Here is a 17,717-nt window from a genome sequence, read left to right on the forward strand (position 1 = left end):
TGCCTTGCTGCAAAGCACATCACATTTTCTTCTTAACTGCTGGACTCCACTTTTGATTTCTTCAACCTAGGAAAGATTGTAGTAACCCTGGCAAAATAAATCATGCATAAGAATGTTTCCATCAGGTCATTGGTTTTCAGTTGAGTCTTCCTGGAATATGATGACTTTTGCCATGTGACGAAATTGTTTGACAAATACCAGATTAGTTTTTAGCCCACAGCTAAGAAGATCTAAGAGGCATGCTTCTGTTAATTTTTTAACCTCTGCAGATTGCTCCAAATTTGTGACATATAATTGTGACAACTGGGATATCATGGAGAAAAGCAGTGCTCATAAACCAAAGTGGGGAAAAAAACCCAACCCTAAATTGATATGTGACATAAGACAAATCACCAACACAAAACAGTAGCTTGTACACACATTCACACAAATACATAAGGGCATTCTGCAAGCAAACACCTACTGCATGATTCTAAACAACAAAATATTGTGATTCAGCTAAAATAACACTTGCCCTCCTTCTCATTAACAATCTCCCAATAACAGACTTTTGAAATAGAAGAAATACTAGCATAAAAAGAAATCTCATTAATATAAGTGCTGACAGGAATACTATTCAAATTATTGGCAGAAGTATGACTAGGTTGTTATCTTGATTTTTTCTTGGAAAAGCCATTTTTTTTACCTGTAAAATATGACTTCCCAAATGTGATTCAAAAACTTCAATGGCAAGGGCACTGGGACTTCTCCTGCGCTGGGCACCTATAACTGAATAAAAAAAAGTTATGTTGCAAGGTCTGCACATTCATTTCTCATGCATCCTAATCACTGACATTAACTATTTAAATGTTTTGCATCTTAAAGGATCGGTGTTAAGTTTTGCCTTGTACATTGTATATAAAATTGGTATATAATTTCAGACTCAAATTTGAAGGATAAAAAAAATAGATTTTTAAAAAACAATCTATTTAAATGTCCAATGAATCTGGAAATGAATTGTTTTTTCAGATATATCCCAAATCATTGTAGGTTTATGGTGATGAAAGCATGCAGAATTTAGTGAAAAATACTATTGAAAAAGAGGCTACACATAATGTAAATGTTTTGAAAGGTGGGGATAAGAACTAAATATTACTCATTAATTAGGATATTTATTCTATTAGTTTATCTGAACATATTACTTGAAACTGAAGTGAAACAAACCCAACATTAAAAACCCAACTTTTGTAAATACGTCTATATTAAAGTTCTCCTCAGTGTAGAGAAGTATTTTAGTATCCCAGATATCCATGTTAGTTGCTGGAATAGGTACATGAAACTTCAGCTTCTACATTTAAATTATATAGTTTAAAAGTGCAAAGTAAGTAATAGTAGTTATGCTTCAAAGCATACAAAAAAGGCTGAGAAATCACGAACCTAACATTCTGTTAAACTCTATATGCCAGGAACAAAAAGCCAGCAATTAAATCTGCATACAACCAAATGTAGCCACCTACTGCAAGCTGAGGTTTCTTCTTAGGCCTAGGCTATCTTTCCCACATGATCAGAGAAAGCTAGAGCACAGAAAAGACAGCACAGGGCTGCAGGAAGCTTCCTTTCCTGTCTTAGTGACAAAACCAGGCATATCCATAGCAGAGAGAAGAGGCAAAGTTCATTCTGCACCCTCCTAAAGTGTGTACAAAAGCATTTACATCCCAAGACCCTGATGAGAGACTAATGCCTCTGAAACCATCACAGCACAAGTCCATCTTTACGTATTGCTGTCTTTACAGTGTATGATAAGAAAAATGAAATATCAAGGACCCTCTAAAAAAAGCAGAATGAATGACTGCCATCACTGAACAGGCCAATTTAACACCAATGGAAACAAAATACAGAGCAACAATTTCTTAGTCTTCTATAATACTGGCTGCCAAACATGATATCAGTAGGAAAAGATAAATGCCAAGTAACGATAGTCATATTGACCTGAAAATGTAATATCATTTCTTATTGATGTTTCATGTAATTTCCTTGCAGGAAATTCTAAGCTATTTATACTGGGAAAACAGGTGGCTTCATAGCTAATAGATTCAGGCAATAGCTCATAATTACAAATGGAGACTGCTGTAGAGCTGGTATTTTCTAAGTCCTCCTCTTTTCTCATATTCAAGGACATAGATACTAATACCTTAAAAGAAAATCTTCAGGACTATATTTCTCAGAAAACCTTTAGCTTTAGTTGTAGGACTAAACAAAATACATAGCACTGTAAAGATTTTTAGTATTCTGATCATGATTGCTGTCAGTTAGCATGACGCTTTGTATGGTTATTTCATATATATTCTATCAGAAACAAAAAAAGCAATTTCAGGTTTGGCTTGCTAGACATTGCTTCATAGTAGTCTCCATAAGAGCATTGTAAAGACCAAAAAATCCCCCAACCTGTAAACCTGCAAAACCTCCCTGAAATCCTTTAGGTCCTTTCATTCTTCCATCTAGACTGTGTTATATTTTCCACACATTGTCTGAACACACCACCATTTGGAATTTTTCTTTCACTTAATTTTCTGTTTCCTGCCCATATCCTTACATTACCATCTTCTACCATTTTAAAGTGTATCCATTACATATTGAATCCAATTTTATGATATCAATTGCAGGGCTTTTAGCATTTAAGTATCATAATTTGAATGAAGTGCCTGAAGTCAGTGCAACACTCTTTAAAACGGTATCTTGAACCTTAAATGACACTTACAGGTAAGTCATCAGTCCCTCGCAATTGGGACCCTCAGTTCTATACCTCAAATGAAATCACTTTAAAGTCAGTGAGTTTTAACTAGAAAACAAGAGAGGGTCAGATCTTAGCTTTAAAATATGTCACTTAAATCCTGTATCGATGACTGCATACTTGTGGCTAGCATACATGTAGACAAATATCTTGTAGTACTTTCATGCCATTCAGTTCACTGACATTTTCGTAGCACTAGAACTCTTGGATTTATGTGTCTTGCTCTCAGTCAGGTGATGGGGAGTTCTAATGACAGTTCCTAATTTTACAACCACAATAATATGTTACACAGAGAACCATTATGTTTCTGGTAGCCATGCTGCAACTCTTTTTTGATAAGTGAATAGATGTTAAATATGCACTTTATTTCATGCATTTCCATAACGATCGTTCTTCATATTTTGAAGAATGAGACAAGACTATTCAGACAAATACAGAACAAGGGAAACTTAAATTACCTGATCATCTGGATTCATTGTCTCATTATTTTATTTACTTGAGCTTTCAAGTTTTCTTGATGCCTATTTGCAGGAGAAGAAATATGCTATTTTGGATATATAAATGCATACCACATTGATACCTTTCAGAAACATGGCAATCTCACAGTCCAGTCACAGCACAAAACCTCTTATTTGTACTGAATGAATTGTTGGCATGCCAATAGACGAAAGGAAGACATAGACTGAAACAGCTGGATTAAAAAGCAGACCCAATGTTATTTTATTCTAAAATTTCCAAACATAAACTATAAATACTGAACTGGCTTCCGTCACACAAGCCACAGCCAGTCATCTAAATCTCTCACCCTGGGGATGGAACCATCAGCAACCACAGCTCAGCCGCTCACAGTAAACTTGAAAAGCAAGAGATTTAAGATTTATTTCAGGACATCTATAAATCAAAGTAGCTCAACAACCTTCACAGACCTAAAGGTGTGGATGCACATCTTTTTTAGAAGTGTGGATTCCCTTTCAAATACAGACTCTTCACAGAAACAAAATACTGAATGCATGACTCTTTTGAGTTACAGGAAGCAGGGGAAATTAGGATGTGGAGAAGGCTGAAGGATGTGTTCCAAACTGCAGGAGTCACAATGGAAACATGTTCCAAACCCAGGTTAAATTATTCCAAGCTTCTCCTATTTTAGTGTTACGACCAAACATCTCTGAATAGATTTTTTCACATGGGGTCATATTTTGTATTGCCTACATTTAGTTGACAACATTTAACACTTCAATGTACAATTGTGGTGGTTAATCAAAAAGTTGGCTGAAACAATATTTGTACTAAATATTGACTGTTAATAGTGACAAGAAGATAGAAAGATTGCTTTCACATATGCACTTTGCAGTGCTGGAGCAGAAAAATTTGTCTTCTAAAATATTTTACTTTCCATGGCATTGGACTAGGACTTTTACTATCCAAACTGACATGTCTATTCCTGGCATAAGATTATTCCATAACAAAAAATTCTAACTTTTCCATAATTCCTCTTTAAATTTCCTCCCTCAATTACTAATCTGGCTGTGTGTGAGGTGAAGGAAGAACCACCTCCCTTTCAGAGTGTCTTGGGGGCAGTCTAAGCATGCTTAATGCAACCTCAAGAGTATTTGCAATTGTGCTACAGAAAGTGGGAAACCATGGAAAAGAAAAATGTAGACTGCCTAACAAAGATTTCTATGCATCCTGAAGAGGGAGGATTTTCTCTTAAACACAGTTCTAAGGTGTGGGAGTACAGACCAAAGACTGATGTTCACTGTGACTTTCTACTAGTGAAGACAGAGTTCTAATAAGATAGAAGCAGTATTCTTTGATCACTAGGAATGGAGGAGCAGAACATGAACAAAATTATCAATTTCCCCCCAAAATATTTTGTGAGACTTTGTGTGACACCCCTCAACATAAACTGCATTTGCAGAAAGTTTTGGAAAATTCAAACCAAGAGTTTTTAAATTCTTTTGTTTTAATAATAGTTTAAAAACAATACTGAACTTTTAAATTCATTTTGCTTAACCTTTATTTACTCCTAAAAGCTTTTTCTCAATTAGCATCAAAGTCCTTATATTTTTAATTTAATTTTTTTTGATTTTTCTAAGAAGAACTTTTTGTCCACTTGGAAGCAGAAGAGGACATAGGGCCATTGCACTACAACCTTTTAGACAATCTGCTGGCTGAAGAATTATAAAAAACCAGAGCTCATCTTGAAGAGCTCTAATTGTGGCTGCCAATAAAGTCACACTTTAATTAGCAAAGCAGATCTACATAAATATGAAAGTTTATAAACATCCCACCAAAAAAAGAATAGTATCAGCTTTATTCACAAAATATGTAACCATATCAGGCTAATTGCACAGAAGCTTTACATAGGGTTGGCTAATATTTTTCCCCATAGGTATCAACAAAATACATGATGGCTTCAGATGAGAGAGCTTAAGAAGCAGAGTGGTCTGAATTTTCTCAGATGACTGTACATGTAAAACAGTTCACAGCATGAGTGTGGCTACAATCTTTTAAATATTCTTTCCCAGAACGTAAATTTTTTTTCATTCAGAGTAGAAAGAAAGATCTATAGAAATGGCAATACAATTTCTAATATATTTGCCTTGGTGTAGAGGAGATTCTATATGAAGATGCATATTTTGTAATTTCTATGTAGAACTCCAAATGTTCATGAGAGAAAATGGAGGTGAAAGCGGCAATCAAGGTGGTTTTACAGGAAGAGGTGTGATGTCATCTTGAAATCTTGGGGCTTTCTGATGAGACATAACGAGTAATTTGGAAAGTTTTAAAAGCTGTGTTTTAGAGAAGACAGAGACACTGACTGCAGGGCTAAACCAAACAACAGAGGATTTAGTCTCAGGGAAGGATGAAGTATAAACAATATTACACTCCAGTATTTCTGCATACAAATATTCACAGAAGCTTTTTTAAAAAAATAATTACTTTGCTTCATGTTCATCCTTTTGATGAATATTTTTTTCCATTGATTGTTCCTTGCTATCCCATTTAAGACTGATTATGTTTTGAAAGAAATCTCCAGCAAAAGAGAACCTCTCTGCTTGGAGGTTGAGGACATCAGGTATACGAGATATATATTCAGAACCTGATCTAAAGCGAGATAATTTGGAGGGCAGTTGCCCTCTGATTTGGAAAGGGTGTCAAAAGAAATTTATGTCACCAGTTACCTCACCATAAGCCATCATACAATCCAAAATTTAGGTCTCTTATCCACCTTGACAGATGGGAAAAAGAAATAAATCCTAGATGGAACAGCAACATATGTGGAAAGGTATTTTATCTTGGTTTAGTAAAGCTATGGGAATCATTAATACTGTGCCATTACCAACGAAGTATCACAGCAATAAAGTATCAGAACAAATTTGTCACAAAGGACCACATGTAAGATGTATAATGCAACATATGATAATCAACTTACAAAGCTAACAACAGCACTTAAAAACTATATTTTTGTGTACAAGAATGCCTAATATTCTAGATATCCATCTTCTGGTCACTGGTAAAGAACATGAATTCATTACTGGGGAATCCATGGCAGAGAAAGTGAACCTAAACTTTCCGTAGAATAACCAATTGGTTGTCAAGAATGTACTGGTTAATTAATGAAAGTATTATATAACACAATTACAGGTGTGCTTTATTATTTTCAATAGTTCAGCTCTAAAAAAGCTCGAGGAATTAAAAGAATTTTTAGAAAACTTGCTTTTCAAATTCAAGTTGCTTAATACTTTAAAAAAAATTTAAAATAGATATTTAGTTTCAATAACTTAAAACTCATCAAATTGAAATGTTGTCAAAAAAGCCAAAAGTATTATATCACTTGTTAATTGAACTGGAATAAATGAATTTGAAAACATAATATGTCTTTCCCTTGAGAAACATTCAAAATTAATGGAAAAAAGAAACTAGATAAGTGACTGTCTTAGGGTAAGTTTTCATCTGTTTTGGGAGACTGTTCCTTTTCCAATTACTTTCATTTGGTTTATAGGTCTCCTCCTTCCCATAGGATTTGTTCTCTAGGGAGTGGGGGTAGGGTGGGTGGGAGGAGGAGACAAAGTTTCTTAAGTCCTAAATATCTCTTTATTTTTCCTCTTTTCCAAACTTCTTAAAATTAGAAACCCCAACAATGAAATAAGTATATTTTGTGTTCTCTCTTTGATAACTAGCACTGTTTCTTAATTAGCACATACTTGCACATTTTAAGAGTTTATTTAAGAGATTTTTTTTTTCTGTTCACTGTAAAGGATGAAATCTTTGCTGTGCAAGAATTTCCAGTCATCTAAGCAAAGAGAGTTCTCCATCTGTGGCTGGGGGCGGGAGCACTGGCCTTTCTCCCACACTGTAGTAGTTACTATAGGAACTATTGTGCCTCCTTCAAAAGGGCTACAGACAGGGTGATTAAAATTCTTCATGGGAGAACCCCCCCTCTTCTCCCTGACAATGAAATTCTTCAGGGAGAGGGCTAAGCCTCCAGTTCAAGAATGGCAGCACCTGAGGGAGTGATGTGGCAGACAGAATCACCCCTGCTTTAAATTGAAGCACAGGGGAAAAAAAATACAAGGGCCCATACTCCTGCATTCATTTTATTCCCCTCCCATGAAATACAGGAACATTGGCAAAAACTAGTGAGAAACAGAAGGAATGAATAACTTCCTACAGTCTCCATCATGTAGAGGACAACACAGAAAGTAAAGAACAGATACTTTCAATTCAAATCAATAGCAGGAGAAGAAAATTAATTAAAGTGAGATAGGAGCTTCCCAGGAAATCCATCTGCTGGAAAGAGACCAGGATAAAGTCTGCAGAAGTATGGAAGAGAGAGAGATGAAGTAGAGACAGATGGGTGAGGGAAGGCAGAGGGACACACAAAGGTGGGGTGAATCAAAGGCTTAAAACCTAGGAATTTATCAGTGTTTAGATAAATGTCCACTCTGAGAGATTTGGCTCTACCAGCAGAAAAATGCATAAACCTTATGACAGCATGAGGAAATGAGTGATGAGTCTGGATTACTTATTCAGATATCACAGTAAGACCCTTACTGGAGTAATAGTTCTATTGTCTTATTTTAAAACTAGTATCAAAATTCCTCTGAAAAGAAAACTGCTGTCACCCCTTTACAGCTCCAATGCTACAGAAATGGCTAGTGTCACTGATTCCGTTCTCAGGAGGAGGACAGGGTATTAACATCGAGTCAGAACAGTGTTATATAGTGTCAGACTATACTTGCTGGTAAAACTAAGAGGCCTACATCTGTTGTCTTGCTTTTTTTTTTCCAGTCTGATCCCAAAGGTTCATGTTATGACATTTGTAACATCTGCTACAAATGCGGAGGTAAGTCAGGCACAACCTTATTACTTCCAATCTAACGCTCCATCCATCCACAGGGCTTTCATATGCCACTAGTATGTCAAGACGACCAAAAGCTGTTCTATCTACATGAAGCAAGGTATAATATATTTCTGAAAGTCAAGAAGAAATCCTGCTTTATGTCTCCCCTTCTTTTGTTGTCTTAAATTCTGCAATGTTATTTCAGAATATTCTGTGAACAAAACAGGCAAGCTGCTCCTCCTTAGAGCCAATACAATTGCCTTTTTATGCCTTAGACAGTGGTGTGTTGAAAATTGGCAAGCTGTAGTTCACATCCTTCTCTGTTTTCACTAACACCGAAACATATCCAGCTTCCCCTTATTGGACCCTTCTATACTGAGGTCTGCTTTCTTGCACAGCCTTCTTTTCCTTCCGTACTTCTCCCATGATTTTGGTGGGCTCACTGCATCGTTTTAATGACAAATTTTTTCAGTGCTCAGTGGTAAAATGCAACTCCTGACAGACAAAAAAAAAATACTTATTTCCTCTGTGGTAACAAAAAAGTAAATGAATAAGGAAAACACTTAATAAGATGCTTTATAACTAGCATTTTTCTATTAGATTCTCATTGAACTTTTATTGTTATATCCACAGTACTTGAAGACTCCAATATTCCATTGTTAATGGGCTAGAGTACTGTATGCTGTGAGGACTATGCTATCACTGTCAAGTGTCTGCACAGGAAGTCAACCATTTGCTATATGGCTAAAATCACCCACTAAAGAAATTCCTTAATAAATACATATAACCTCTTCTGACAGCAAGTGGATCGTAATTTTAGAAACTAACAGCTTAGATGTTACTGAACTAGGTAATATGGTCAACACTCAGTATCATACACTTAAGACAAATTTCACATTTGATAGAAGTCATTTAAATTCATCACAGGGGCTGCAGAACACTGCATGGTAGCAAGTGAGAAAGAAAACCTGGTGCCTGATGACATAAGCCGTCATAGGTTTTGATCACCTGCACTTCTGCCATACTCACTTTTTTCTGTCTTACTATCATAGGCTAAGTAAAAGAACCCCCACACATATACCCAGCTAAGAACAACACTGAAAAAGAACATATCTCCTTATGCTAAATGAACATTAAAATTTGAAAATATATCAAATACTGCTGTTGGCAAATGTAGAAGCCATATCCACTGCTGGAATATAAAATCCAGCTATGATATAACCAGAAATTACTGACTAATGTATCACTATTCTACCACAGTGGCATACTGAAACGAATCCAACTGTTTAAAATTGTTTCTGGTTCTAAGGTGACTTTAGAGCTTTACTACTTCTACAGACTTGGCTTTATGGCTGACACATGTAGGTGGTGGATTTGTTTGTACATGTCTTTTTTCCTTTTTGTGATGTAGTCAGAAAAGATTTAATGAAGATTCATAAATGAAATAAGACTGGATACAAGTCTGCAATCAATCCACATTTTCAGGGAAGAAATCTTTATCAGCTGCCAAAACTGAACCATGTAATTAACTGAGGATTCTGGTAAGAACCAACTGTGCCACTAGTCAATTATTTTTACTTGTCTTCCAGCTGCGGCTTCTGTCTGTTCATTAGTAAGACTGCAAGAAAATGCAACTATTGAGAATTTGGTGATTTCAAAAAATAACTGAAAAAATTTAAGGAGATTAGCAAGACCATCTGTAGTAGAACCACAAGTTTTTAAAATCTATTGCAAATGGTTCTCAATTTCTCACTAGAAATTTTCGTCAAGAACTCTTATAAGAACTAAAATAGCATTGCAGAATTTCTGAGGATTGAAAAATGACCATGCATAAGCTGCATTGGAAATCCCCAATCCTAATGAAGCAGTCCTCAGAGGAAGTAGTAAGACACTTCAGAATACTGGTTAAGTCATTACAAGTGGGAGATGGAACTGCTTCTTTTCAAAAGCACTGCTGCTTATTCAAAAAAAAAAAAAAAAAAAGCTTGAAATAATTTAGAAAAAAGTTAACATGTTTTCTGTTAATATTATCAGCTCCAGCACACAACCAGTGTTTCCCCTTTCATTTACTGTAGGATCTTTCTAAATAGTCATGTGAGAAAAGTCCAGTTTCCTTTGCCTTTGAAGAGTGCCTAACAGGGAAATATAAGAGACATTTGATCAGAAGACAGGCAGAATAGTAATGGATGTGAGAGTTTAGTAGTGAGAAAACAGGAAGCAAATTCTACAGCCAAGGAGAACGTGTGTAGACACAACATTCACTTCATCAGAGTTGCATTCATTAGCATCAGGAATTAATTTAGCTCAAGATTCTTTCTGCAGTGAGGAAAAACATTTATTTTATTTGGTTATATCAGAGCTAAGATTCACACTTGTTACCTGAAAAAGTCAAGCCTGTCTGGCTATAAGAGAAAAAGCAAGGCGTTCACCATTCTAAATATATCTTGAACACCTTAGCCATAAAAGTTCAATGTGTTATTCTAGCCAGGTTTTTAGTGTTCTGTAGCACATAAACTTAAAGGCATCAGAATTCATTCCCCACACAGCACTTGAACCAGGCATGGACACAGATGGTTACCTTGACATTGGGAGCAAAGTTTTGTTTTGCAAGATAACACTGTCTTTAAACCAGCTCTTTCTCACTTTCTATTAGCACTGATAAATATATTTTTGTTTCTTTTTTCTTAAGAGTTTTACGATTATACTGATAACATATTGCATTGTTAGTTTTTCAACAATTACTTTTTATTATACATACACCAAACGTAATATAATACAAGTATGCCTTTGCTATAAAGAGAAAAATTTGCTTGATACAATAATTCAACAATCTGTGAGCTTTTACTGAAATGTTCTTTAAAATCTACTTATATTTTACTGCTTTCCAACATCACCTTTTAATTCTTAAACATATTTCTTGTGATTAGTGCATCCGAAGAACTAGATTTACACAACTATGTAATTTGTAAATCAAGCTCATTAATTTAAATGGAAAAGGCTATTTTTCTTGGAGTATAATATGATAGATACTTAGACTAAAATACAGAGTTGAAGACTGTTCAGATTCAACACAGAACACACAACCTTTATACACCCTGCAGAAAAACTAATGAGTAATGCCTGATAATGTTTATCTATTTTTCTTGTTTCTTTTAGCAACCTCCTGAAAGACAGTTTGAATCCTGACATTTTTCGTTATGAATATGATAGTTTAAGGGCATTTTGGATTATTTTAAATTGCCTGCTGTAAATCAAACAACACCTTATTTTGTTAATAATACCTGAAAATCTGAGAAATTTACTTGTAAAAAAAGATTCCACTCAACCATATTGTAGTAGGACAAGTCAGAAATGCAGCAAGTTTTCTGTGAATACTGACAACTCTTAATGCAAATGCTTTGCCTTACAAATGAAACATTATTGCAAAGTATATTCTACTTCTCTCTACAAATAATATGGAGAGAAAAATAACTATTGAGCAAAACTGCCTCAAATTTCTCAAAAGTATCCCCGAAAAATTCTGTTTCAAACTTCTCTGAGAATAGCTCTGTCATAGTATTGAGTCTATCTTCTAAAGGAGAAGAGGGATCTGAGGAATTCGACGAGGCACCTACATGGCTGGAAGAGGAAGAGACACATTTTGCTGTTGCAGCTCATGGACAAATGCCTTCTGAAGAGAATGGCTTATTTTGGTGAATTATGACTTCAGAGAAAAAAATTATGACTAAAAGGAAAAGTGAATGGCAGAAATAGACTGAAAACCAAAACACTTGTAATAAAGGAAATAATACCTTGAAGAATATGAAATGAAACTAAGAATTAGGGATAATCAAAACATAATTTTAAAGCTGTGTCTTGTATATGTTTACTAATTAGTTGATACTTATTATGACCACTTGAATATCTCTGTTGTCAGAGCTAACCAGGCAACAGGGACTCAACTGCTCTGGTTGCATACACAACACAGGTGTTGTTAATCCATTTCTTTTGTGGGGTTCAAATATTCTTTTGACCTACTAGCACATAATACTTTGAGCTGATCTAAGGGTATATCTTTATAGTCACAATGAAGGCAAATGTGAACTAGCTGTAAATGGGTTAATGTGGCCACTGATGAGGTCTATCTGTGCTAAAAAGGCCATGTAACTTTCCCAAGAAGAAAGATAAAGTAACTTTTTCATCTCTGTTTTACCACAGCTGGGCTGCTTCCAGTCCCTAAACTAGCTTATACTGCCGTGTAAACATATTTTGTCTAAAGAAGATTTTTTAAATTAATCCCTAATTAACTTGTTGATAGTTAATGAACAAAAATCCATTGTACAAAAAAAAATCCTGGAAAAGTCTGAGCACACCCTTTTTCCATCTCATATTTTCCACTTTTACACTACCTTAGCTCATATTTTCTTTCCACACTTTTCTTTTGTGTTCCCTTAATTTTCCTATTTCACACCAGCTTGCTTGAACTGGCACTTTCAACCACACATATTTCTTATGAGAAAGAAGTTCATTATGGTCAGAGGACCCAAAGCTGTGTTGTGGGAGGTGAAATGGATCACTTTCCCAGGCATCTGAAGCTCCAGAAGGCAACATAGCTGGGAATGAAAACACTGAAGTAGATACTTATTAAGTTGAAAGAGCTGAACAATTTAAATTTACTCATTAAACACACGCTCTCATCCCCAAACCTTTGGATGCTATTCCAAAAAGCCCTGTCTTTTAGGGGAGGGAATTAAAAAAAAATATCAAAGTTAAAATCAAAGCCCAGAGAAGCTGCTATTCACTCCACCAAAGATTCAAGAACTTATCATCAAAAGAGAGGTAACCTCTTACCTGTTTGTTATTGATACTGGCGCTCCAAAGTGTTGCAAGCTACCTTTATTTGCAGGTTAATTGCCTAAAAAATAATAATTTCTCTGCCCTGGGGAAAGCAATATATTTAAACTCTTCCTCAAATTGTGCTTACTAGAAAGGAAAGTGAATTTATACTACTCCATATATCATCAAAGAACAGGAAATCAAGTGTCACAATACAATTCACAATATCAGCTTTTAAATTCTAATTCCTTAGAATCCATATTATTAATGCAGGAAATGTATAACAATTAATGAAAATATAATATCTCCCACCAATTTTTTATTCTGGTTACTATATTTTATTGTATCATATTGACAATAATTACAGTTTGGAGTAGGAGTGTATTTTTGTCCATTGGTAAACACCAGACAAAATTTCCAGAAAGTCCACAATAATTTACTTTTATCAATCAGGAAATAGAACCAGATATTTTTATGATGTCCGAACATCACACTCTTATGACAAAATGTCATATGAGTTCCAGCTCTCCTCAAAGTGTGACACTGAATCCACACTAGCTTGTGGACAAAACCACCCACCAATTTTTCCATAGAATCATTTAATGGTTTGGGTTGGAATGGACCATCAAAGATAATTTAGATCAAATCCCTGCTATGGGCAGGACCATCCTTCACTTAGATCAAGTTGCTCAAAGCCTTGTCCAACTTAACTTTGAACACTTCCAAAACTTCTTTGCCTTTTGCTAAAACAACCCTTTTCACAAAAGTTTTATTCCTTACACCAAATCTAAATTTACCTTCTTTCAGTTTAAAACCATTGCCCCTTGTCCTGTTATGGATTTGTGCACCCTTACCACTCTAACAGGCTCCGCCTTAGGACCCACAAAAAGTCCAAGTAAAGGTTTCCAATTCCTCTTTTATTATTTCTCAGGTTACCGTTTGAGCTTAGCACTACTAATGTTAACTGAGACCATCCAGAGACAAGAATACAGTTAATCAAACTTATTCTATGACAATTCTGTCACTACAGGCCCTGGTAAAAAAAATCTTCCCCTGTCTTTTTTATAAACTCCCTTTAGTGAAAGGCTGCAATAAGGTCTCCCAGAGCTTTTTCTTCTTCAGGCTGAGCCACCTCAAATTTGTCAGTCTTTTTTTCACAGGAGAGGTGCTCCAGCCCTCAGATAATTTTCATGGCCCTCCTCTGAACCCCCTCTAACAAGTCAATGTCTTTTTTGTGCTGGTGACCCCAGAGCTGGATGCAATACTCCAGGTGGGGTCTCATGAAAGCCAGAATAGAGTTGGAAAATGACCTCCTGTCCTGCTGGCTATGCTCCTCTTGATGCAGCCCAGGATGACTTGCTCTCTGGCCTGCAAGTGCACTTTGCTGACTTATACCAAACTTTTCATCCACCGGTGCCCCTAAGGCCTTTACAGGGCTGTTCTCAATCCATTCCTCCAGTATGTACCGATATTGGGAATATTCGTAGGCCAGGTGCAGGACCTTGCGTTTGGCTTTGCTGAATTTCATGAGGTCCACATGGTGCCATTCATCAGTATTTATGCCTATTTCTTCCTCTGGAATCACATGAATGATGGGAAGTGGCATCAGAGTAGCACTTCAAGTAATGCTGCAGAGGCAATATGCTTAATTTGGACATTCTTGATTGTAATTATCAACAGAAAAGGGACCAAATACTAGCACTTGCTAATCATACACTTTTGCATCTGTTAACTATCCAGCTTGAAACTACTTTCTTACTCATTTCATGGCAGCTCTAGTATGATACTCCCAGTTAATATCATATTGCATTATACTTACAAAAACTACTGCCTGGCATCAAGCCTTTTTGGCAACTCCTGAAAATATTTAAACTGATTTATTGTTTCTGAATTTTGTCCTTCAGTTTCCTGAAATAAAATTATGTAGCTTTATGAGTTTTAAGTATGAAACATAAGAGGACTTTTGGAGATGACTTAACACAATACATTTTCTCTAATCACTTACTTCCAAAAAGTAAATAAATATTTAACAACTATTTTCCAAAAACTGTGACTGAAGTGGATCTTTAACAATGCCCACAGTATGTCCAACCTCAATCCAAAAAATACTGTTTAATTTTAAATTTAAGCATGTTGGCAAACTAACCAGAATATTTTAAATACTGAAGCAAAAAAGGAGTATATTTTAAATAGTGTGAAGGGTGGGTGTCTATTCAAGTTCAAGTAAAATCTCTAAATCTCTCCTTTCCCCGAATTGCTCATCCTATAAAGGATGTTCTTAGAAGAGAAATGGGATATGGGCTTTTCTGACGTTTGATGGACTTTTGCTCCCCAATCTTTTTATAAAGGAGCTATTCAAAGAAAGTGAGTTTTGATTCTATGTTTCATATTGGAATACTGCACATAATTGTGTGTTGAATAACTTGTCATATTATAAAATTACTGAAACTAATAAATGATTCAAAGCTCTAAAACTATCCTGTTATAGATTAAGTTTAGCAGAGAGAATAAGCTTTATTTGCATTTAAAGTTAGAACAATGTTGATGGTATTTAATGTTTCCTAACATGCAGAAATTTGTTGTTCCATTCTTTGTCAAATAATAATCTTCTTAGCTAATAAAAAAAATAGCTGCCTTTTCAGTTTAAAACCTAAAAGAAACACAAAACTCCATGGAACCCCTTGGAATCACTTCCCAGAGTGATTCCAAAATTAAAACGCACTAACTTGGATACGCCCAACCACATAATAGTATAGATGTAAAGGTCTACATAAACAGAGGAAGACCCTGGAAACATCCCTGAAAGCCTTCTGTCCACCCTATTCTGCAAGCATGATTGACTGTGTCATGTTTATTGTTAGCCCATCTGGACAACAGGTGCAGTACTTAATGGCCAGAGTGTACTTGATTATTGACCAGTGAATATTTCTGCACAACACAATAGGCCGCAGGATGACCCTCAGAAACAGACAGACTTCCTACCCATTTCTACTTTCAAAACCTCTCAAACCAAAACGAAACAGTTTTTACCCTATCTGGAAGTTTGGTATAGAGCTTAATCATACAACTCACATTCATCAAAAACTTAGCTTGCCAGGCTTGCATACAGTCAATCTAAGGAACAAGAATTTTTAAAAAGTATGAATTTCAGGCTTGGTGAGCTCTAATTACTTCATGCTTAAAGTTTACCTACAAAACGTAGACAAATTGCTGCACTAAAACCACAGAAGATCCTCCACATGATTTGTGCCAATGTATCTAAAGCTCAGCGAAGCTGATCCCAGGGAGACTTTTCCACTTACTCCTCAGAGAATTCATTTTGGACCTGCTTCTAATGAGTATATAAAAGATTACTTGGATGTTTTGGTAAAGCTACCCAATAAATTAGTCAATCTCAAATTTTATTGGCCACAAAGCATTACAGTGGTCATATAGCTGAAGAATACTGAGGGAATTGAAGGCATATTAGTCATTTATTTAGGCAGATACCAGAGATCAGTACTCAGTATAGGATGTTAGTTGTAACATTAAGCTAATTGGCTAATAGTTGCAGCAGTTCTTAAACAGTTTTTGTACTGGGAGGTGTGACCCCTTCTTGAACCAATTTATGTAAATCCAGAGGGAGTCCTAAATGTATTCCAGTTTCATGAATGCATGGTCTGGATTAAGAAACCAAAAGCAAAAAGTGTATGCATAAAACCAACTGTGTAAACCAGACACCTAAAATTTACATGCTGTCAGCTTGAAAACTTTCTGTTTAACAAATTACTTGAGATAATAAATGTCTAAAATAAATTTAACAATTTGGTATTAAAAACATTCATATTTCATCCAGTGCATATTTCAGGGCTATAGTTTTTTTCTTCCCAACCTGTAGTTTTTTTTCTTCTTCTTTGGCTGTTTATCTAGTTGCAAACTTTTATAGATGTGAAATATTTTAAGAAGACCTTTGGAAATGGCCTGAGGTAATTTCAAACTTAACAGACCCTGTCCCACCAGAGCTCATTACAGTGCATTTTATAACAAAGTACCCTCTACTTAATTTTCAGAGGTTAGCCAAGCGTACTAGAAATGCAGCTGCATTAAGTGCAATTAATGGTATAATAAAAGCAGTGGAGGACTGTTTAAGACCCAAGAACCAGCATTAAACAGGGAATCCATGTTCTCTAACAGTCAGTGGTGTGTTGGAGTTCCAGAAGTGTGAGATTGCTGCTGCTAGGGAAGGAAAAAAAAAATTAAACAGCATGTGCTGTTGGGGGAAAAAAAAAAAAATCTTCTGTCCTTCAACAATCCCAAAAGGTAGACTAAAGGAGGATTAAAAAAATATTCCCTCCAGTTATGCCACTAGCATCCCCCTCTCTCTTTGAGCAGGAGTCCAAAACAATAAACTCATATTCCCACCAGTGAAGAAAACAGGCAAATTCAATTCTAGAAAGAATGATATTAATAGTAAGTGATCCATATAATACACAGAATGATCTGGTTTCTCAACTAACAAAGTTTACTTTCAAATGACAGAAAGGAAAAAGAAAGAATATTTTTGTGACAGGAAATAATATATTATTTTAAATAAAAATATTTTCTTTAAAACAAACCAAGTCACATCACAACTGGACTGTTGATTATAAAAGCTCTGCAACTGTTAAGTATGGAATTATCTTGATAAGTAAATTATCATCCCAGGGAATTAAGTCAGTGTTCATTTGAAACGAAAGAAGAAACACTATGTTCAAGATGGAAGACAACCAACCTCTCCTGACTGATTTCTGACAGAAGTCTACTGAC

General features: G+C 35.5%; 1 protein-coding gene across 5 annotated transcripts in view; it reads right to left on the reverse strand.

Moving 5' to 3' along the window:
* NPAS3 (neuronal PAS domain protein 3) overlaps nt 1–17,717 on the reverse strand; it is a 603,067-nt gene that overhangs the window by 297,450 nt on the left and 287,900 nt on the right. For all 5 annotated transcript variants that reach the window (XM_032113050.1, XM_032113049.1, XM_032113053.1 and 2 more), the window contains one exon: nt 686–768. In XM_032113050.1, coding sequence (XP_031968941.1) covers nt 686–768 — 83 coding nt within the window. The remainder of the gene's footprint in view (nt 1–685; nt 769–17,717) is intronic.

The sequence above is a fragment of the Corvus moneduloides genome, chromosome 6, assembly GCF_009650955.1.
Source record: "Corvus moneduloides isolate bCorMon1 chromosome 6, bCorMon1.pri, whole genome shotgun sequence".
NCBI lineage: Eukaryota > Metazoa > Chordata > Aves > Passeriformes > Corvidae > Corvus > Corvus moneduloides.